The following is a 22001-nucleotide window of genomic DNA, read 5'->3' on the forward strand; positions in this document are numbered from 1 at the left end:
AAATGAATCAGTTTACTACACTTCATATTTTAGGCAGAAAGCTAACGGAATATATATTTATTAAAAAAAACGCGTGGGTGTAGAAAAAGTTGAAAAGTCCGAAGTCTGCATCGTTGAAATTTAGCGAGGATGATGGCAATTCACATACACATTTCTTTAGCAAACATAAACTCTGCTCGTTCGTCAATGGAAGAAACGCAGAATTGAAACACAGTTATTGCATCACCTAGCGGCTAGGTTACTATGATCTCGTACATAGCACAGCGGCCAAGAACAAGGCGGGCAGCACAATAGTTTATTGCCTAGTCGTATTTTGAAACGTATCCTGTGTTGACCACACGTGAGATCATGAATTTCTGACAACAAAAGCTGGTCGATGAAGAACTCTGGTTGGCGTCATGGGCACTGAATTACAAAACAGAAAACAGATCCTATTACTTTTCCACGGGCGTAATTGCACAGTTTTCGCAGTGATAAAAAAAGTAAAAAAACTCAATTGGACATGAAATTCATAGTCGAGGTAAAGGTATGTGTGTGTTTTTTAGCACGCTAAACAAACCGATTGTGGAAAAAATGCATTGACGTTAAAGAATCTTCTCGGCAGGTATTTCAGCGTAAATTGTGTATATAGCAGTATTGAAACCGTTAGCCAAAAACTCGACAACAAGTAGTCTTGACCACAGCGTAAGTGTTAATTTTGTAATGATGTTCGCAATTACTTCTAGTAATGTTTAATTCTGTGTCCTCCGGCTGACAGACCAGTTCAGCACAGTGTAAAAAATATTTTTCAACCACAATATTTTTGTGAAGGTTGATTGTGTGGATGCACCAAAACTACTGCATTGGAGCGTGTTAGGAGACCGCGCCATGTTTAAAAATCATAATAATGTTATTGTAGTAATTTGTCCAAATCCGTAGAATATTTTTTTGTTAATGTGGTCAAATGATTAAGAGGCGCAATCCAGGGGTACCACAGAGTAAATATGTTAAATGCAAATGCCGCATAATATTTTCTATATATGTCTACAGTTATTTTTCGTAACCGGAATAAAACAATCCAGTTGCGGAGATGGCGTCTCCCAGACCGACAGTTTTTACCGGTTTGCGGCAAACCAGCACAGGACTAAAATAATACGTCGCTTCGCCCCGCTGCCACGTCACAATGGGCTTCTCGGATTCAAAGGTCAGAGGTTTAAGGTCAACGTGCGGATCGAGAGAAAGTTTCATATCACCAGCCACGCGCAACTCCACTTTGTGTGGCTTTAATCCGTCAAGGTCATCACAGGCCTGGGTGGAAGCTATACGAGTGCCGGCTGCCACGGCCGAGCGCTGGTTCCTCCATGACGAATCGTTTTTGATAGCTGCGATGTGGTAAGGCAGTGTATGGAAATGTATGCGAGTGAGACGGGAGCCTGGCGTCGAAGCATATTTCGCCATCATCCAGTGTATGATGTCCGAAGTGATCGGAACACTTGGTGGCCCGGCCAGTTGTTTTCCAGTGCAATGTGGACCGCCACCAATTTGACACACCATCCATAACTCTTGCTCATTTAAGCCAAGTGAATCAACCAAAGGAAGGATCTGAAGTAGGAAACGAAACTTTTGTCAAGCGTGTATGACACATTTTATGTTATTACCGCTGCACATAAAATCCAGTTTAATCATAAAAAAAAACAATACAATACATGCCTGTTTCAAAATTTCCTCCAGACAGTTGGTATTTGCCATGCTAGCTAACTCCACATGAATAGGAACATTGCTTTTCATAGATTTTAATAAAACGGAAATCTCCATTAATCTTTTCTTCCAGAACGGTGTGTCATTACTCTCCAACAAATGAAATCCTACCAGTTTAAACACAGGGTTCGAATTAGCAGTTTTGGAGTTGTTGCGACCCGTTTTCGAGATTATTGCGATGCAACACGCAGCAGATTATAAGGCGCCGCATTCTTCTTTATGTATTCATTCGTACACGCAACAAGCGCTGATGCAAAGAACGTTGTTAACGTTTCTTGGCAATGTCAACGACAATCCTCGTATTTTGTCAAGCCTCTGTTGCGCAAGTCAATGAAACGATGGCGATGTATGACGACACAAATATTGGGTTGACGAGTTTAAAACAGCAGGTTTTAAGCATAATGCACAATCGCGTACGAAGCAAAATTTAAGTATTGGAATTTACGTTGTAACGTTTTTGCGATACGTTTTTTTACCGCTAATTCGAACCCTGAAACAACATGCAAAATGTAGAAACACCTTGTAAACACTGTTTTAACTAACCTGACAGTATCACTAGGTCGGCATGAAATTCATTTAAACTCTCAACAAAAACTTCAAGGGCCGTCATTTGTGAGTTGCTTTTATCATGAGAAAAAATGAATCTTGATGCTATTGGAGCTTCAACACCAGACCACCTGAAACATAGATGCAAACATCTTTACATTATCATGTATCAACCGAACAGTGTTAGAACCAAAGGTAATAAGCAGTCTGAAAACAAATTCACACATACAACAAATTTAAATTAACCTTTCTCCTTTGGCATATTCTGATATTATGTGATACTCATCATCTTCAATGTGCAACTTTTTAGGAACAGACAGCAATGGGTGTAACAAGGGTTTTAAGATAGGACCAACTGGAACACCAAGAAGTACCTTTCCATTGTCTGGCATGACAACAGCAAGACTTTGAGCCATTAGAGCAGCATTTCCACCAATAAAATACTGTTTGATAGACAAAAATTGAATCAAATATGTGCATTGTGAAGAAACACCAGTATTGCATAGCTTTACCACAAGGACAGCAAGACATCATGAATTTTTAAAAAGCACCCAAGACGAATGAAAATATAAACCCTATATATACCTCAGTGGATGGAATCTTTTTTGCTGCAGTTAGCACACTATGGAATTCATCAAATGTTTGCATGTAGCGTTCACCACCAGCTCCTTTCGATAAAAAATATTTGAATGTTTGTTGCAGATCTTTAACAGTGTGCAAGATGTTGTGGTCCAAACTGAGTTCAGAAGATGTGTTGGAATTGGGGTCAAGCATAACCATTAACTTGGATCCTTGAACAATCAAATCCACATTTCCATTTACCCTGAAATTAGTTAAGATGAATTCTTACCGATTGCATACGAAATTTTTGTTTAAAGTTTATCACTAACACCGAAGCACCAACTACTGTGCTGTTCTAAGTGGATGTAAAAAAAACATGTAGGCTATAAAAGCATGATAGCAAAATCCTTACCCAACTGCAATCTTCTTAAAGCTTTGAGTTTGGGGTGGTTTTTGAATTGCCTCTCTCCAAGCTGCAGCCACTTTAGCTTCTTGAGATAATTCCAATTTGTATTCTTTTGCTCCATGTATGTGCTTTAACAAAGTTGCTGCATCCCAGGCAAAATAAGCAAGTGTGGCAGCAACAGCCGCAACCACTAGTGTAATAATTAAACTGGCAAACCCCATTTAAAAATTACCTCTGCGAAAAGTGGAAGAATTTTGCTCAAGACAGTTAAACAATAACACTTCCACTAATCGCGTAAGTAAGGATGCCAGCCACCTCAATGGTTTGAAAAGTTTAAACACCAAGAAGTACACGTCTTTCTTACGATTAACCATGCGTGTAAATTTCGTCGGTGTTGATCTTGTTTTATTGTATGTTGCTTTTCCGGCATTTGCGCGGAGCTGCATGTTCTTAATATGTTGAGGAAGAGATAAGGGGTCGCGAAAATCCCTGTTGTGTTTAAAAATCATTGTGAAACAGACAAATATTGTGACGCAACAAACATATTGAGTTTTTGAGCGGATGAGCGAACGTACTGTACACGTGCTAAATTATCAAAACAAACACATGTGTGTTGGTTATTATTTTGTAAATTTTTTATTTTACTGATCTGTATGATTTTGTGAGACAAAATTTGTCATTTGTAATATTATATAGGCTGCTTATGTTTGAACTAACCGTTTTCATAACTATACTTTTTATTCATTGGGATTTAGTAGAGGGTAACTTTTAATGGAACTGGAATGGAGGAGTTGACTATTAACAAATCTTTTGCAAAAAAGTACGACAAATACCGGAAGGCCGAGGAGCTACAAAAATGTATGTTTGGATGCTTGCATTTGGTATACCTCATGCTTGTGTTAACTTCTTGCTAACTTATGGGAATTGTTTTTGACTCATATTATCTAGTCAAAAACTTTATATCAAGTTGGTTAATGATCGTCTGTTATATTATCAGGTTAAAATTGTGATGTATAATTGAAATTTTTAGGAAATTTATACTGTTTATTCTACACTACCAATTAGATGACCTAAACTTAGCAACATTTTTTGCATAGTAAAAGCGCGATATGGGGTAGATCCGGAGAATTCAGAAAGCAGTTCTACAGAATCAGAAGATGAAAAGGCAGAAGCTGTGAACAAACAGTTGGAAACAGATTTCTTTAAAACAATTGCATGCCTGAAAAGAAAAGATCCAATCATTTATGACAAGGAAAAAAGTTTTTTCAAAAACACATCAGGATCTTCAGTGAGTTGTTTGATATAATCGTATGTCATTATCATTTTTACAAGTTCATCATCATTGGGCTAAATATACATGTAAGTTCTGCACTGGGTTTTTTTTTCACTAAAAATTTCTGTCAAATGACCGAAATGTCAGCAAAAATTTAGGACATTTTCAAAACTTCTGCAGTGTGTTTTTCAAAACTAACTTTTTGTTAAAGATCTGCAGGTTATATACATTGTGTAAGATGTTTTTGTTCAAAGTAGACTTTTATAGTGTTTTAATCGGTGCAAAAGTTTTACCTTACTAGGTCTAAGTTTTTTCTGGTTGGATACCATAATCTGTGCTAACTCTTTATTATATCTTTACCAGTAATATCTGACTGCCAGTTACTATGATTTTCATATTTTGTGCTAGTTACAAGAAAAATGTATTTTTCATTTAAGACAAACTCGGATGAAGAAAGTGACAATAATAGTAAAGATGCTGAAAAACCTGTTTATCTAAAAGACTATGAAAGAAATGTTATCATTAAACACGCCGGGTATGTTTGATTTTTTTCCAAATGTTAGCAATTATCATAACTCAGTGTATTTGTAGAGTTTATGCAAATGAAGATTTTCATCATACGGCTGTCGGTAGCTACAATGGGGAGCTGAATGAAATAAAAAAAAGTTTGCTTGAAGCTACAACACAACAGGAGACAAATGAAGATAGTGGAGACTTGCTTCAGCCAAAACTCATTGTATATTGTGTATTGTTTTTAATTTCAAAATAACCCGACCTAATCTTGATAAAAAATTGTACAGTCTGAAGGTAAACAGGCAATTCAAACAACACTGGAGGAATTGGATGATTATTGGAAAGACACAAACCTGCCTGAAGATGAGACATTTCTCAGGGATTACATTTTGCAACACAAGTATTTGGATAAGGATCAATATGATAGTGGGTAAGGAAAGGTGAAAAACGACTATTCATTAAAATTTTGTGCAGCCCAGCAGATCATGATGATTTGTATTATAATGTATTAAATTTTATATGCAACAAAAGCATGCTCAAGTTTTTTTGTGCATGTCAACATTGGTCAAATACCTGATCTCGATTCCAGATCAACAGATGCAGAATATTCTGACGATGATAGCGGGGGAGAAATGTTTGTTAAAAAACAAGAAACATTCGAGCGCAAATACAACTTCCGCTATGAAGAGCCAGATGCTGAATTCGTAAGCATCTCAATTTCCTTGGCTTTGGCAATTAATAAACAAGCGTGAACTGAATTTTAGATAAAGAGCTACCCAAGAACCATTGGAGATTCAGTGCGTCGAAGTGACAACAAAACCAAGAAGAAAAGAGAGGAAAAAAACCTGAGAAAAGAAGAGAAAATGAGAAAAAAGACAGAAGAGCTAAAAAGATTAAAACAACTTAAACGTGAGGTATGTAACTTTAACACAAAGTAAATTTTGGTGGAATTAGAACCATAAATCACCAATTGCCAAACTTACTTTTTCTTTTCGATACTTAATACCACAGTCACACTTTAAAGGGTTGGACAAACTTTCAAATCTGCTGGCCAGAAATTTTCCAGAAACAAGTGACACCTTGTAATGGGCTTACTAGGGCTTTTAGGCTTCCTGTTTTTGCCACTTCACCAATACTAGATTTTGTTTGTACAGCTGTATTATCATTATTATATCTTTAAGATCAGTCTTGTCTTTATTAATTATGTATGGTTTGAAGGAAATCTTGGAGAAGATCAACAAGTTACAAGAAGCAACAGGAAACTCTGATATCAGGTTTTCTACTCAAGATTTGGAGGGAGATTTTGATGCTGATGATTACGACAGAAGAATGAAAGTAATACTTTTACCCATGGAGTGTAGCAGACATTTTGCGAACAAGATAGTATATTAACACCACTATAACGGCCGCATGTTTTACATAAATCTTTTTGCATTGTTAAGACAACCTGTCAAAGAAAATGCTGTGTGAGTTGGTTTTTTTTGAAAACACTTTTTTGTGTAGGCATTATTTGACGAAAATTTTTACGATGATGCTGACATTCAAAAGCCGGAATTTTCTGATTTAGAAGAAGACGTGGAACCAGATTGGGACGAATTCCCATGCAGTAAGTTATTTATATGTATTATCTTGAATTTATGCGTTGAAATGTTCCTTGTATCCTGTTTGGACAAAGATTATACATCAGTGGTCGTTTTTGAAATGTTCATTTTTCACATGAAAATAAATGTGTTCGATTGACTTACTATTATAATCATTTAATTATTTTCATATCCTTGTGCAGGTAACAGGGATGGAGTAAGCAACGGTGATTACATCCCAGACTGCGAGCAACCGGAATTTAATGTAGGTGATCTTGTCTAGTCGTATTTGTGAGTTCGGTGTGGTTCATGTAAATTATTGGTTATGCATGGCTTAACCTACCCTTCCACAAATGTTCCATGTAAATCGAAACTAAGTGACACGCTTATTGGTTATGCATGGCTTAACCTACCCTTCCACAAATGTTCCATGTAAATCGAAACTAAGTGACACGCTTATCGGTTATGCATGGCTTAACCTACCCTTCCACAAATGTTCCATGTAAATCGAAACTAAGTGACACGCTTATTGGTTATGCATGGCTTAACCTACCCTTCCACAAATATCGGCTTGTGCCTACTTTCGTACCGTCTATATTTGCATTTAATTGTGAAAATTCCGCTCATAGCATTCCTGTATCAGAGGCGGGTGTTTTTTTAATATGCAAAGTATCTTTCGCAAGCCTAATAATATTCACGCAAACGTGTTTGCGTTCCAACTCTTTGGATGTAAATTATCATGTTTAAATTATTTTCAGATGGACTGCGATTATGAGCCGGAGAGTCGCCCACAGCGTCGAAATCTTGAAACGAACAACAAGCGAAAAAAACGATCCGCCTTTTTCGATGCTGTAGCAAAAAAGAAGCCGTTGTTCGACCCAAGTATACCTTATCCATAATATCACACTTACTAAATGATACATCTCGAAAAGCTTAACACGGCTCGTTTAAAATCCAGTAAAATTTGCAAATAACGAATAGAATAAAATTGCCGTCAGTTGCGCATATGCAAAGCTGTTCAGCCTCCGGTCGTCAATGCAGTCTTCAGTTTCTTTAAATGTGTTCATCACAGATACCGGCAGTTTTGACCAATACTTGGAAGAATATTACGCTCTCGACTTCGAAGACGTCATTGGTGACATGCCGTGTAGATTTAAATACAGAAAAGTTGTTCCACAGTCATACGGTCTCTCGGCCGATGAGGTGAGCGTAACGTACTTTATGTTAACTTGACGCGAACGTGAGCAATGGTAGTGAAATCTATGTTTAAAGTGGAAAGCCTAAATTTACCAAAATTCGCTGCAATAGTTAAATTTAGTGTATAAGCTGCAGACAGATGGCCACTGTTTCGACCTAAAAGGTCTCATCAGTACAGCTAAATTTAGGCTGAATACACAGCAGTGTTTTCTGCAATGGGTTTCTATTTCTTGGAATTAAACTACATGTTTGGCCGCTTATTGCTTGTTTTCCCGCTCTTTTCTAACAATTCAAACCATGCACGACGAATCAGGTATTTCCAAGCCTCTTCACTCGTGATCATGCGGCACAAAATCGTACACACGACACGAGCTATTTTATGTGTTAAGCCGCAAACATATAAACTCAGATTTTATCTTCGGACAACCGCACTCTCAACTCCTGGTGTTCACTCAAGCGTGTCGTGTGCCACAGTTCCGCCCACGACGAGGCCTCGGTTTCCAGGAAATTCGCGCGGAAAGCGAGATTAAAAAAGAAACGCCACTTTCAGACAAACAGGAAAGACGATCCCAGGTAAAGAGTAAATCTGCCCTGATAATTTGCTTCTTCCATTTACGTTCCAGCTCATGAAGGCACAACTTGCGGGCGTTTGGTTTTTACGCGTTTAGGATATTTTTTTTGTAAGTTCGCACCTTTTAAATTAACTAGTGGGTGTTGCGATGTAAGTTTGCGAAATCCAAGTAGTTTGGGGATGTAACAAAAATTTAAGTAGTTTGCTCATAATACGCTTAAAATAAAAAAAATATGCGTTCGGCAATTTGAAACTTAATGTAATCTCGACCTTCCAGTCAGTCGAAACAGGCTGTTTTCGACCAAAAATTGGCCGCTGCAAGGGTGTTGCGATGTAAGTTTGCGAAATCCAAGTAGTTTTAGGATGTAACAAAAATTTGAGTGGTTTGTTCACAATACGCTTAAGACAAAAAGTTAAGCGTTCGGTAATTCAAAACTTACTGTAATCCCGACCTTTCAGTCAGTCGAAACAGGCTAATTTCGACTAAAAATTGGCCGTTGCAAGGGTATTGCGATAAAAGTTTGCGAAATCCAAGCAGTTTTAGGATGTAACAAAAATTTGAGTGGTTTGTTCACAATACGCTTAGCATAAAAAGTTAAGCGTTCGGCAATTTGAAACTCAATCTAATCTCGACCTTTCAGTCAGTCGAAACAGGCTAATTTCGACTAAAAATTGGCCGTTGCAAGGGTATTGCGATAAAAGTTTGCGAAATCCAAGCAGTTTTCGGATGAAGCAAAAATTTGAGTGGTTTGTTCATAATACGCTTAGAACAAAAAGTTAAGCGTTCGGTAATTTGAAACTCAATCTAATCTCGACCTTTCAGTCAGTCGAAACAGGCTAATTTCGACTAAAAATTGGCCGTTGCAAGGGTATTGCGATAAAAGTTTGCGAAATCCAAGCAGTTTTCGGATGAAGCAAAAATTTGAGTGGTTTGTTCATAATACGCTTAGAACAAAAAGTTAAGCGTTCGGTAATTTGAAACTCAATCTAATCTCGACCTTTCAGTCCGTCGAAACAGGCTGTTTTTGACCAAAAATTGGCCGCTGCAAGGGTATTGCGATAAAAGTTTGCGAAATCAAAGTAGTTTGGGGATGTAACAAAAAGTTAAGCGTTTGGTAATTTGAAACTTAATGTAATCCCGACCTTTCAGTCAGTCGAAACAGGCTAATTTCGACCAAAAATTGGCCCCCGCAACAGCACTGCCGCACGCGAGGCGGAGTCGGGCCGTGAACTCATTTAGGGCGACTTGCAAATCGTGGCTTGTGTTGCAAGGTGTACGTGACGGGCTGCTAAACTAAATTATGCTTTTACCTCACGCTTGACCTTCAAGTAGTTTACACGATGTGTCGGAATCGAGACAGTTTGTGATAAGCGATATCTCTTGCTTATACCTGCATTCCCCACGCCCTTATATAAGGTGTTTCGCCATATATTCATAAAAATTAGAATGTAAAAAATTGTCCGTGTTTGCCGTCTCGTAGTCTATGTTATCAATTTGAACGCGGGTGTATTAAATAATCCACATCCTATTCTCCGAAATGAAACCGATATTGTTCTGTCATAACCTAATACTACGCTGGTTTCAGTGGGGAGGGCGAGAAAACGGAAGTCACCGAGGTTCCAGTGAAAAAGACCAAACTCAACTCGAAGCAACGACGACGCAAACGTGAACGCGAACAACGTCTTCAAGCGTTATCCATAACCTTGACCAACGCCAACGACCAAAGTAACGCGGTTCGCGGCAAGAAAAGGTTGCAGCGATCCAAGCGGGAAAATGCGGACTTGAAAAAAGTTTCTAAAATTGATGCCGAGCGCCTAAAGGCTTACGGTATTAAGCCGAAGAAAATTCTCAACAAACTTAAGTACGGAAAACCCCCAACTTCGAACAGTGCGTGATCAATACACGAAAAGGAATGCAAGGCGAGCTGTACGATTGGAATGTTCCAAGGTTGTTCAGAGTTCAACGATAGGCGTGGATTGCTTGTTTGATTTGTTGTCAATGAAATACAAAACTTTCCAAAGCGATGCCTTGTTGTTATCGTTGAACGTTATTACAGCAGACAATCCTGTGTTAAATTGGGAGAAAGGTACAAAATATACGGGCGTGGTTGGTATCCGGCTGTTAATGGAAGCGTGATTTTAAGTAACATTGCGTACCATGCCCTCTTTTCTGCGAAACAATGCTTGGAATCCTAAACGCGGATTTTAAAGATTTCGTTGGTTTAAGGAGATTGTTATAACATTGGGTGGGGGTCAAGGTTTGACACCGGTCAATTGAGCGCCGGTTACATTTTATGGCCGCCAAGTTACGACCAATCATCACAGCGAAGGTTCCATAAATAGTGGCTTGCCTTCACAATCGCAGTGCACTGGCCCGCAGGCAGATTACTCTTTTTCGCCCGGGGTCGGCACTAGAGCGTCCCGTAGTCCAAAGGCGGCTTGAAACGCCTCACAGGCACGCACACCTCGAGAAAAGAAGATTACACTTTTCACATGAAAGCGTCTTTGGCGTGCCCGTATAATGTTGCTGTTACTACGTAGTAACAACTGCTTAAGACGAACCCCAAAAGCACTTTGATTTGCGTGTAAACGAAAGTTGAACATGCGACAAACAATTTTACTTCCCTTGCGCTGATACGAAACTTTCACCAGCTAAATACTGAAACCGGTGTTTTCCAAACATTTTTGTCCGCCGAACACTATCAGGCTATTTAAGACGTCAAGAAAACCCCCACAAAACGTTAATGTCCAAAGACTTTAAGGGTTATTGATTTAAGTACAAAAAGTGAGATTAATGGAAAAACAGCATGGACCACCTCCCAATGAGCTACCTCCCTTTCTAAACTTTATTTGCAAAGAACCAACTTCTATTCAACAGTTATTGTAATTTTAAATGTCGTGGGTGTCTTGATCGAAACATAAGTATTCAATGACTACCACCCTTTGCGCAAAAATGTGTATTATGCGACCAAAAGCACTTTAAAATTATCTTCGATCGAGTAAGTAAATTACACTGCAAACACAGTAACGACCCAACTCCAAGTTCGTGGGATAGCTTGCACGTAAAAATGCAATCGATGTTGTGATATTGTAGTTCCAAAGCAGTTGTGGTTTTGCAAATAGCCTCGCGTTAAAACTTACTTTAGCCTACATGCCTTTGCCCAAATAACTGCTTCAGGTCGAAATCGTCAGAAAAAATGGTCTGGCTGCTCACGTTGTGTTTTTTTTGCGGACTGAAGTGGAGCTGAATTCTAAATACTTTACTTCAAAAAAGTTTATTTTACACTTTTATGTCAACTCCTTCTCACTGCATTCGTTGATGCCGTACATTGGTCAACACCTTAATTTTTCATTCGGAATAGAATATATTGAGCAAAACATGCTAGGTCGATATAAATATGCCCAAAATGCTTACGTAACCTGTAATAGGATGACGCATAAGTGTATCGTGGCAAGGCACGATGGAACCACTGCGAACCTGGCGATCTTATTCTCGTATTAATAGGTTCACTGACTTTGCATACAAGCTGCATCAGCGCCAATTTTTCATGACATGTCAAAGCGAGATATGAAAAATTTAATCTATCGGTGAAGTTCAAACCCTCCGACCAAGGTTAATGAGGACAACTACTCTACCAATTGAAATAGGGGATATGGACGTTTAGGAGTCGAAAAATAGGCATTCGTAGTGCCTGCCTATTTCTCATGTAAACATGTTACATTCCCAATTTACTTGTTTCACACCCACGTTAACTATTAAAAACCTATCGGGTTCAAAGAAAACGTAACTGAATCGCGGGACAACACACGTGTTTATTTAGTATTTTCCGCGACTAGCGTTGAAAATGTGTTTGTTATTATTACACGTAACTTGCACCGATACACAATAAGTTGAATAATACACAAGTCCGGCGGTTTCCTGGCATTGCTTTTGAACTAGGTTTAGAATACCTGTTTCACATGCGCCCAATTTCAAGGGTCTTCCTCGTCAATCGCTAGAGGCATCATTATCCGCTTAACGATCGGTTGCCACCCTACTTTGACAGCCAATATGTCGTGGAGGAGGGCTGCACACTCGTAAGACGAATTACAACTGTCCCTGAGTTACGATTACGACCCAAAGATTACCACGGGTGACAGTTATTTCAACGAACATAAATCCATAAACTTGACTGTGCAAACCAAGGGTCAATAAATACCCATAATCTTTACAGCGACTTGTTTCGAACATAATTTACTGATATAAAAATATTTAGAAGATTCTACTTCTTCTTTGGGGGTTGTTAACGAATGTGTATATAAGCAGCTGTACCCAACACTTGAACATCAAGCAAGTTGAGATACAGAGTACATGTATCCTATTTCGCAAAGGATGCGTACAAGTTTGTATGGCAAGCGCCGAGGCGGGTATTTTAAAAGAAAAGTTTTTCGACGCAACCGCATTTTTCTTGCGTCGAGACATTGAGGGAATCTTTAAATAATCCAATTATAATGTAATATTTTATTTACTCGAATGATAATTCACGTAAGGTCAACCAGAGGTTCAAACCACACCGCCTTCCAAACGCGACAGGTCAATTGCTTTGTAGATGTCAGCGTATCGAATTCAAAAGGTGAGAAGTGAGTGGGAATTGCTTATTCGCTTTTAATTGAAATTACCCGTGGAAAACAAATTGACAGGCGTGTACGTGACAAGCGTTGTCTCCGGCAAACAAATGCGACTAGCGGTAGCAGTTTACCAAGTGTCATTACTGTTTAGAAGGCGTGTTTATTGCGACAATCAAACATGTTGCAAAAAACGTCCTGTCAGCATCCGAAGAGCGCATATATATATAAGCCCAACACCCTGACTTGTTCAATGTAAGCAATTTTATGTGTTGGCCTCAGTTGTTTGGGTTAGTGCGTGCAGGTTCGAAAGAGAATTCATTTTGGTGACTAGAACTGGCGTAGGCGACAACTAAGGTAACTACTATGCGAAATTTAAAATAGGGTCCTATTGAAGAAACATGTAATTTGCGCCTAACACTAACTAATTCGCTGCTGGACTTTGATCACGCACGAAAAAAAAATTAATTGGTCATTAGTTAGCCGGATAATTCATATGTGCGGTGTTATTTCCTCGCCCAGGTAACGAGGAACTTACACCGAAAAAACAAGTTTTTTTATCGGTTATTCACTATTTTGTTAACTTTAACTGTGTATGGCAATTGCTCAGATAAATACTGCTAACTTTTTTGACATTAACGTGACCTGGCCAGCAACAACGTTTCAAAATACGGTTTTAATTTTTGAAAATGGCGTTAGGGTATTGTATCAATAATCCTACAGGATAATTTTTGAAAGCGCGTGGCCCAGGGGCAAATATTTGGATTGACACGAAAAGGAACAGACATGTTAGCCGGAAGCGTAGGGTGTGTATTAGCCGTCGGCTGTGATGCTGTTGACTTCGCAAGTCACTGCTAAGAAATTAAAAACGAACTTAAAATATCATCTCCTTCCAATTCTTACCCTTTGGTTTTCGCAGTTAGCATAGATCTTGTAGGTACTATGCGTTGCCCTTCAGTTTTGTTGTGGGCCGTAGCTGCTCTGGCAGTTGCTATTACTTTGGCCGAAGAAACTCCCAATGCCACCCAGAATGACCTTCCACGGGTTGAAAATGTTACGGACTTCATTCGCGAACAACAACTCAGGGAGAACATAAGACGTAAGTTTAACTGACATTGAGGGCGAAAAACAATTGTCAAATTACTCAAAAAATACAAATTTTTACATTTTTTTTTGAAGGTCTGGCATGCGACTCCGAAGGCGACTCCAACAGAGGATTCGAGAAGCCTGTTCACTGCATCAAAGGCGAAACGATCGATCAATACAAGTGTGGACAGAAAGGCTGTTGCTACAGCAAGAACGAAGAGGTAAAGTATATTCGAAATTGCGTTCAGTAGCATTTGTGAAGCATGTTGTAACGTGTCAAAACATTCAGACTGGCGAGGAAACTTGCATGAAAGCACAGAAAGAGGAGTACATCTTGGTCATGCTCGAGGAAGTCTACGAAAACGACCCGGAAAGTGACAACTTCCGCAAACAAACAACGTTTAACTCCGCCGTGCTTGCTTGCTTTCTTACTGGACGCCGCAACTGTGGATGTAAGTTACTGCCCCGAACCCAGTTATTTCGGCAGAAATTTTTTTGCTTAATTGGTCGTACTTAACGCAGTTAATAATTTTTTATCTTATTCGGAATTTGTGCAGTTTTCTTACCCTCACAAAGGCCTTACACTGTTCCTCCCACGCCTGCCACTGATCTCGGTCGTAAGTTTCATGAGTGAAAAGGGGATTGTTTGCATGTTATCGTGTTCTCGGTGCCGAGTGCATTTTTTTCGATTTTCCGCGCCTGCAAGCATTTGGGCCGTGAAATTTGAAATCCACTGATTTTAGTAGTGATAATTTTGTAGATGGAGTAAAAAAGTACACCAACTTGACCGTTATAAAAAAATGTTTTTTGAAAAAAATATTTTTTCGTTTAAAAACAGCAACACTCAGTTACTTTAAGCGTTTGGTTGGTGAAATTGTTGATATAAGTTTGGGTTTGGAGTTTTGGTGTCTTATCCTCAAGTGTGAAACAGAAACCACCACATTTTGTGTTCACAAATGCAGAATGCTTCTGGTTGCCATGGAGCGGTTGGAGCTCTTGCGAAGGTGTCTGTGGAACTCGTTTGCAAACTAAACGTCGTCGATGCCAGGGATGCGTTCCGGGAACAGGTTCCTGCCAAGGACCAACCGTCGACCACAAGTGAGAACAAAATCCACAGTCGTTTTTGTTGTGAAACAAGTTGTTAGAAAGCTAATATTATTTGTTTATCAGGTCTTGTGCCTCACAAGTTGGAATGTCTTGCGGCTACTGGAGTGGTTGGGGCGAGTACAATCAATGCAGCAGTACGTGCGGAATCGGACAACGCATGCGTACAAGACGCTGTCTTGGGGGCCAAGTCGGACAAAATGGTAACGTGCATTTTTCAAATTACTTATTTCTTGTAAATAACAGACAATGTGATTAATGAATAAAAAAGTGGATCAGACAATTTATGAATAAGTTCTCTTCCGGCCGGGCCTAATATACGATGTGTTCACTTCCAGGTTGCACCGGCGCAGAGAGCGAGTCGACAATGTGCAACACGGGAATGGGCAACAGTGGTACCTACATGTCCTGGGGTCAGTGGAGTGCATGTCCTGTATCTTGCGGTGGAGATATGCAAACACGCACCAGGGTATGGGATCCGACGAACCTTTAAACTAGTAGCAATATAAATTCTATCCCATTGTTTTTCAACTTGTAGAGACACACTTGCATGCAAGACGACATGGAATCAAGACCTTGCGGAACATCACAATGCTGCGGTAAATACCCGTGGTCCTCCTGGACGCCCTGCAGCGCAACATGCAACATTGTTCGTGCAATAATATTTTTATTATTTTCAAGGAAGAATATTTTTTACCGGAATGCTTACTTTTGCAGGGTACCCGTACACGCAAACGTTCTGACATTTGTGAAGCCATACAAGATGAAGTAGAAACCGGATCGTGCAACATGGGTACGTTTTCATGGTCTTGTCATAACATAGGAAAATAAATAATAAAGTACTACTTTCTCAATAATTTGCTCGCAAACAGGCCCGGGAAATTACGGCGACTGGTCACCTTGGAGCGCATGCAGCAAATCTTGCCCTGGCGGCATCCAGACTCGGGAGAGAAGCCATTCATGTAAGCCTGTTGAGGTTGTTTCAAAATCCTGCGGCTTTGAGGGAACATGGTCACAATGGTGAGCCAATATCTTAAATGCTCAACATTCACAAAAACAAAAATTTCCAACGAATTTTCGCAGGTCTGGATATACCGGCTGCAGTTCCACTTGCCCAGGTGGTGTGATGACACGAACACGCTCTCATACCTGTACCAGTGAGAAACAAATGGACTCTACCTCATGTGGTCTGGAGGGTGATTTTGGTAACTGGGGCTCTTGGGGTTCCTGCAGCAGCACCTGCTCTGGTATCAGAAGCAGAAATCGCTTCCATTCATGCAACAAGCCCACCCAGGCTGATACCCAGACTTGCGGCGGTGGAGGTAAGCAGATTATATTACTGTGGGGAACTTGTTAAGGTCAGCAGTTACGTTGTTGTTAACAAATAGGATACTTTGGCGAATGGAGCGCATGGTCGTCTTGCACACAGACATGTTTCGGCGGAATGCAAACACGTCACCAAGTACATAACTGCAACGGACAACGCAGAGTAAGTTGCCAAATTTTCAATGTCTATGAGACAAACCATAGTTTTGCATAAGACGCTGCTAAATGAATAAATCTTATGCTATGATAGGCTGAAAACCAAACATGTGGAAACGCTGGAAGCTGGGGAGAATATTCGTCGTGGTCCCTTTGTACTCGCACTTGCGGAGGAGGAGAGAGATACCGCACCCGTGTCCATTCGTGCCGTAAGTCTGCAACAAATGAGAATAACACACTTTATTTGTGATTTTTTATCTTTAAACGTTTATCACAACTATGCAGCAAATACCCTTTTGCGCGACGAAAGTTCAACCGAGCGCATCACCGAACCGTGCAATACACAGATGTGCTGCAATTATGGTGACTGGGGTTTGTGGTCACCTTGTTCCCAGTCGTGCAACAGAGGCATGACCGAACGATTTAGGTACAACAACTGCCCTGACATGCAACCTCTTCGAATGGAACAGGTAAGTCACAGCTTCAGTACACGCAGCATGCCAAACTAAGCTAATTTATTACTGTAGGCATGCACGATAAGCACTGGAGTATGGATGATGTGGGAGAACTGGGGAGCTTGCAGCAAACTGTGCCCAGGTGGAAGACGTACCCGAGTACGCGGCAACACCTGTAGCGATAAAAAACAGTCCCAGACCCAATTTTGTGGCCAAGATCAAGGATTTTCGGCCTGGTCCACATGGGGCGTATGCACCAGAACTTGCGGAGGAGGATTCCAGTCGCGTCAGCGCTCACCTATTTGCCCACCATCCACCCCAGAACTTGAGACCCGGTAAAATTCCCGTTTCCGCCGTTTAATTTCTATATTTCACAATCGTAAATTGTGGAAATCGTATAAAGTAATCTTTCAATTGAATGTTGCTGTGTAGAGCTTGCAACACCTTCCCTGGTGCATACCTTGAGCCCGATTCTTGGTCAAGCTGCTCTCGCACATGTCCCGGAGGTATGCGCCGACGCGTCGTCCGCCATTCGTGCAACCTTCCTGCTAAAGTCGAAACCGAGCAGTGTGGCGGCCCAGGCGTGTATCTGGACTTTGGACCGTGGAGCACATGCAGTTCAACATGCACCGGGACGAGGGTATGATCAAAACGCGATATATTGTTATGTTGGAACGCAGTTTAACGTGGAGCCTGTTGCATTATAGAGACGCGTCCAAATGCACCAGTGTGGAATGGCACCAAATATGGAAACACAGACGTGCGGCAATGGTGGGGCTTATAGACAATGGGTTGCGTGGGGAGCCTGCTCACAACTTTGTGCTGGAGGTATGTTATCGAATACTGTTTGGTACATCATTTCACCAGAAACGTTCATGTAACTAATTTTTTACTTGTATATCAGGCACTCGCTCCCGTAGACGATTTCATTCATGTCAGGGAACTCCAGATGTTGAGTCTACCCCTTGCGGCAGAGAACCGTTCTACGGACAATGGACACTGTGGGGTGCTTGCTCGGCAACATGCGACGGTGGAGTACAAAAGAGAAGACGTGAAGGATATTGCGGGGCTGAAAAGAACGAAGAGGTTTTTATATTTACTGGTCTGACTACTTTTAAATACATAGAAATAATAAAACGCTTCACCTTCGTTCGCAAATCTCACGGCGGTTGTCGTTTTGTGTTGTTTAAAATCTTTTTTTTTTCAGTCTCGTCCATGTGCGACCAAAATCTGTTGCACCATCCAGCCATGGCAGCCATGGAGCGCTTGCTCGGCAACTTGCTTTACTGGACAACAACAACGTGTGCGTTATAGCAGATGCTCCCCAGACACTCCTGTCAACACTCAAGTGCGATATTGCAATGCTGGAAGTAAGAAATATGATTACCCCTGTCAGTGCAAAGCAAAACCCAAACATTAAATTAAATACGTTTTTGAAGACGGTTTTACTAGCGAGTGGACAGCGTGGTCGGTTTGCTCCAAGTCGTGTGATCGCGGCGTGCAAACCAGAAGTCGAACCAATACTTGCCAAGATCTTGCTCCCCAATCACGCGTTTGCGCCACCCAGCGTTGTCCTTACTGGTCCAGTTGGGCAACATGGTCACAATGCTCGCAATCGTGCTTTGAAGGTAACCTTACGCATGTCATCAGTATAATATTCACGTACCCGAGAGGGAACCTGGACACCAAGTCCTGGTATATAGTCTTGTAAGAAACGTGTTTTTTTGCACAGGAACAAAATCCCGCGAGAGGTCTTGCGTTTTGGGACAAGCAGGACAAATGGGCTGCATGGGAGACACAATCGAAATGCTGCCCTGCTCGCTTGGAGTCGGTGCATGGGTACAGTGGACAAGTTGGACACAATGCAGCGCTACATGTGGCGGTGGATTTAGGAGCCGCACCAGGGATCACACGTGCGGAGCACCAGAGGAACAATCAGAAGCCTGCAACACTTTCCTCGGTAAACTTTTTTGGAGAAAAATTAATCCGTGCAACTTTTAATAACCAAACGTTTTCCATAGGGGACTACGGCCAGTGGGCAATGTGGAGTGTCTGCTCTCAGACCTGCGCTGGAGGATTCCGCACCAAAAAGAGAGTGCATAGTTGCACAGGAGACGTCGACGAATACACTGAGACTTGCAACACAAATAGTGGTGCTTGGATGAACTGGGGAGTCTGGTCACCTTGCAGCCAAACATGCGGGGGTGGAACTTACACTAGGGTAAATTTTGCTTCATTGCCGCCATTTATATATGCGCTGTACAGGCCGATTGGATAACTTGTTTCTTATGACGTTATGAAACCAATGCGGGATATTAATTGCAGACGAGGTCGCACACATGTGGCTTGGGTACCCAAATTGACACGGGATCGTGCAACACGTTCCTGGGCGACTATACTGCGTGGAGTAACTGGCAAAGATGTAGTGCTACCTGCGGAGGCGGAGTCAGGGCAAGAACCAGATCCCACTCTTGTGGATTGGCCGACGACGCAGACACAGACGTAAAATATTACCTCTAAGTTTTTAGCTTGTGTATTTACATTGGCCAAAACTATACATCACTATATTTCAGAGCTGCAACACTAACTTGTGCCCATACTGGTCTGGGTGGACTGCCTGGAGTGAATGCAGCACAAGCTGTGGCACCGGAAGACGGATGCGAAACCGCCAATGCCAAGGTGGAATGCCAGGTCGTGATGGCTGCCAGGGTGACAGCTATGAACAAGTCGAATGTAACCCCGGGGATGGATACTTCAATGAATGGACGCCATTTGGCCCGTGCTCCAAGACCTGCAAAGGCGGACAACAAACCAGGTAAGCTTTCATTTATCAGAGTTTTTCAGCAAACCGTTCGCATCCAAAATATTTCTTTTGTTTAAAACTTGGCATTTACAGAACTCGCACGCACACCTGCAAAAGACCCGAATTCGAATCCTTGGCGTGCAATACGCATAGCGGTGATTGGAGTGCATGGTCATCATGGTCTGAGTGCACAGCGACGTGCGGAACCGGCCGAATGTTTAGAAAGCGTACTCATAACTGTGGTGAGCAAGATGAGGGGGAAAGCATCGAGTGCAATGTGAATCCTGGTTACTGGGAAGAGTGGGCACAGTGGTCGACTTGCTCGGCTACCTGTGGAGGTGGACGTCAGACCAGGCAACGAAGACATACTTGTACAAGTCAGGTTGAAAGTGACCAACAGAACTGCGGTTCAAATCCTTGTGCCATTTGGGGTGGTTGGACTAACTGGGGAGATTGCAGCGCAACTTGCGGCGAAGGCACAACGGTGGGTTCTATAAGCGTCTTCATTTTCCATGTTTGCATTACTCATCAATTACAACGGCATTTTTTTAGAAACGTACACGATTGTGTTATGGTGGCAAACCTGGCGAGGGTCTTTGTACAACTACCTACAAGGGAGCCGACGAAATAAAATCTTGCAACGCAGGTATTGTAGTGTTTACAAACTGTGTAACATAGTCTCTATGTAAACATGATCTCCATGTAAACAATACGTCACGTGATATAAGATATATAGAATATATTCGCCTGGTTGTAATGTTTCGGTCATTACATTTCTATTTGTGTTTAGGTATGTGTTGTTCATTTGAATGGAGCGGATGGAGTGTCTGCTGCCGAGATTCAGTCAACATGGGCATGCAGCTTCGACTCCGTGGAAATAGGTGCAGCAACTTGTGGATGAATGTAACTCGAAGCTGCCCGAACGATCAGACAATCAGTGATCTTTCTTGGTAAGTTACGAACAATATTGGTACCTAATTCTCGGTCAGGTTGGTTGAGAACATCTGTTAACCAAGGTATGTTTTTTTCTCAGTTTCGACTATGGTGCCATATTCGAACGATCTGACTTGAACCCAGCGTACAGACGGCGCAGACGATCAGTAGAGATTGAAATGTAAACATACCCAAAACGACTGTGATTTTCAACACGTCTATATTGCAAATATCATCAACATATCACATTTGACTTTGTGCTTTAAATTTTATAATGCCAGTTTGTATCTTGCTTGAACAACACACCTGCATGGAGAACAATGAACGATAACTACAAATATTAAATACGCATTTGCTTTTGTTTCACCGACTTTCATTAGCCTTGCTTGCCGTTTTCTTTAGTAGGTGTTTGTATCTGTGTGCATTTATACATTTTTATTCGTATGCCTTTATGTTACAAAAATATATACTTTATGTTTTGAACCTTGTGTGAGATACTGAGGAAAGGTAGTCGCCCAATGATACGAAAACATCATCAATAGCCAGCAAACATCGTCTTTCTAATGCAATTGCTCGTCGATAGATTGTTGTTGAAAGAGATAAATATTTTCGAACTCTCATCGATTTAGAAAGCATGCAAGTGTACCAACTAAATGCCAATGGCAGAGTTATGATGTAAAGGTTACTATGTCAGCCCTACACAGTCCCTAAAAAGTCCATAAACAAAATTGGCTGTGCCGTTCATAAGCGCCGTGCAAGTAGAAAATGACGCACGAAAAACGTGGGAGAAGTTTTTGACCACACCAAGTAGGCACGGCCGATTATTGCTGTAGGGCAAGTCAGGAAGATGGTGGTGCTAGTCATATAGCAGGGAAAATAACAGGATTATAGCTCAGTTCGTTGCTGATACAAGTATACCACGGTCAGGTTTCTGCGCAAAGAGGTGAACAACGCACTCATAAATATAGATATGACTCAAATAACCGGTGAAAATAAATTTGGTGCAATGGTACAAAGATAGCTAAAACGCAGCTACATAGCAGGGGAGTGTTGACAATATCTTACTGTACTAATCTCAATTTACATGAGTATTAGAGTCAAACATAAGCTAGTCTGCTCAAAAGTAAAACTCGTATTGGTTTCAGATTC

At 41.0% G+C, this 22001-nt stretch overlaps 2 protein-coding genes across 3 annotated transcripts; one reads left to right on the forward strand and one right to left on the reverse strand.

The window, feature by feature from the left end:
- Positions 1–56: 56 nt before the first annotated feature.
- LOC145900760 (ADP-dependent glucokinase-like) lies at positions 57–3566 on the reverse strand. Its single transcript, XM_082988882.1, has 6 exons — positions 3257–3566; positions 2869–3106; positions 2530–2726; positions 2281–2414; positions 1690–1844; positions 57–1581 (listed from the first exon to the last, which is right to left on the reverse strand). The coding sequence occupies exons 1-6, from the start codon at positions 3469–3471 to the stop codon at positions 1030–1032; spliced, it is 1491 nt and encodes a 496-aa protein (XP_082845008.1). The 5' UTR covers positions 3472–3566; the 3' UTR covers positions 57–1029.
- A 443-nt stretch (positions 3567–4009) lies between these two features.
- On the forward strand, positions 4010–10352 carry LOC145905650 (protein KRI1 homolog). Of its 2 annotated transcripts, none has more exons than XR_014402767.1 (14): positions 4010–4108; positions 4348–4538; positions 4961–5058; positions 5115–5259; positions 5324–5466; positions 5626–5740; positions 5801–5950; positions 6255–6371; positions 6540–6642; positions 6820–6881; positions 7375–7498; positions 7689–7819; positions 7943–8126; positions 8223–8293. XR_014402767.1 is itself a non-coding variant. In XM_082992907.1 (14 exons), the coding sequence occupies exons 1-14, from the start codon at positions 4033–4035 to the stop codon at positions 10278–10280; spliced, it is 1929 nt and encodes a 642-aa protein (XP_082849033.1). In that variant the 5' UTR covers positions 4010–4032; the 3' UTR covers positions 10281–10352. The 2 variants fall into 2 exon arrangements, 1 of the variants encoding a protein (XP_082849033.1); XM_082992907.1 differs by lacking the exon at positions 7943–8126 and adding an exon at positions 9971–10352 and having other exon boundaries at positions 8223–8386.
- Positions 10353–22001: the final 11649 nt, after the last annotated feature.

The sequence above is a fragment of the Ascidia mentula genome, chromosome 1, assembly GCF_947561715.1.
Source record: "Ascidia mentula chromosome 1, kaAscMent1.1, whole genome shotgun sequence".
Lineage (NCBI taxonomy): Eukaryota > Metazoa > Chordata > Ascidiacea > Phlebobranchia > Ascidiidae > Ascidia > Ascidia mentula.

Coding starts and splice junctions, on each gene's coding strand:
- LOC145900760 (XM_082988882.1), bottom strand. CDS start 3,471: ATGGGGTTTGCCAGTTTAATTATTACACTAGTGGTTGCGGCTGTTGCT. Junction 2,727..2,868: donor AAAAGATTCCATCCACTGAG/GTATATATAGGG, acceptor TCTATCAAACAG/TATTTTATTGGTGGAAATGC. Junction 2,415..2,529: donor GAATATGCCAAAGGAGAAAG/GTTAATTTAAAT, acceptor TCTATGTTTCAG/GTGGTCTGGTGTTGAAGCTC.
- LOC145905650 (XM_082992907.1), top strand. CDS start 4,033: ATGGAGGAGTTGACTATTAACAAATCTTTTGCAAAAAAGTACGACAAA. Junction 5,741..5,800: donor AAGAGCCAGATGCTGAATTC/GTAAGCATCTCA, acceptor ACTGAATTTTAG/ATAAAGAGCTACCCAAGAAC. Junction 6,643..6,819: donor TTGGGACGAATTCCCATGCA/GTAAGTTATTTA, acceptor ATCCTTGTGCAG/GTAACAGGGATGGAGTAAGC.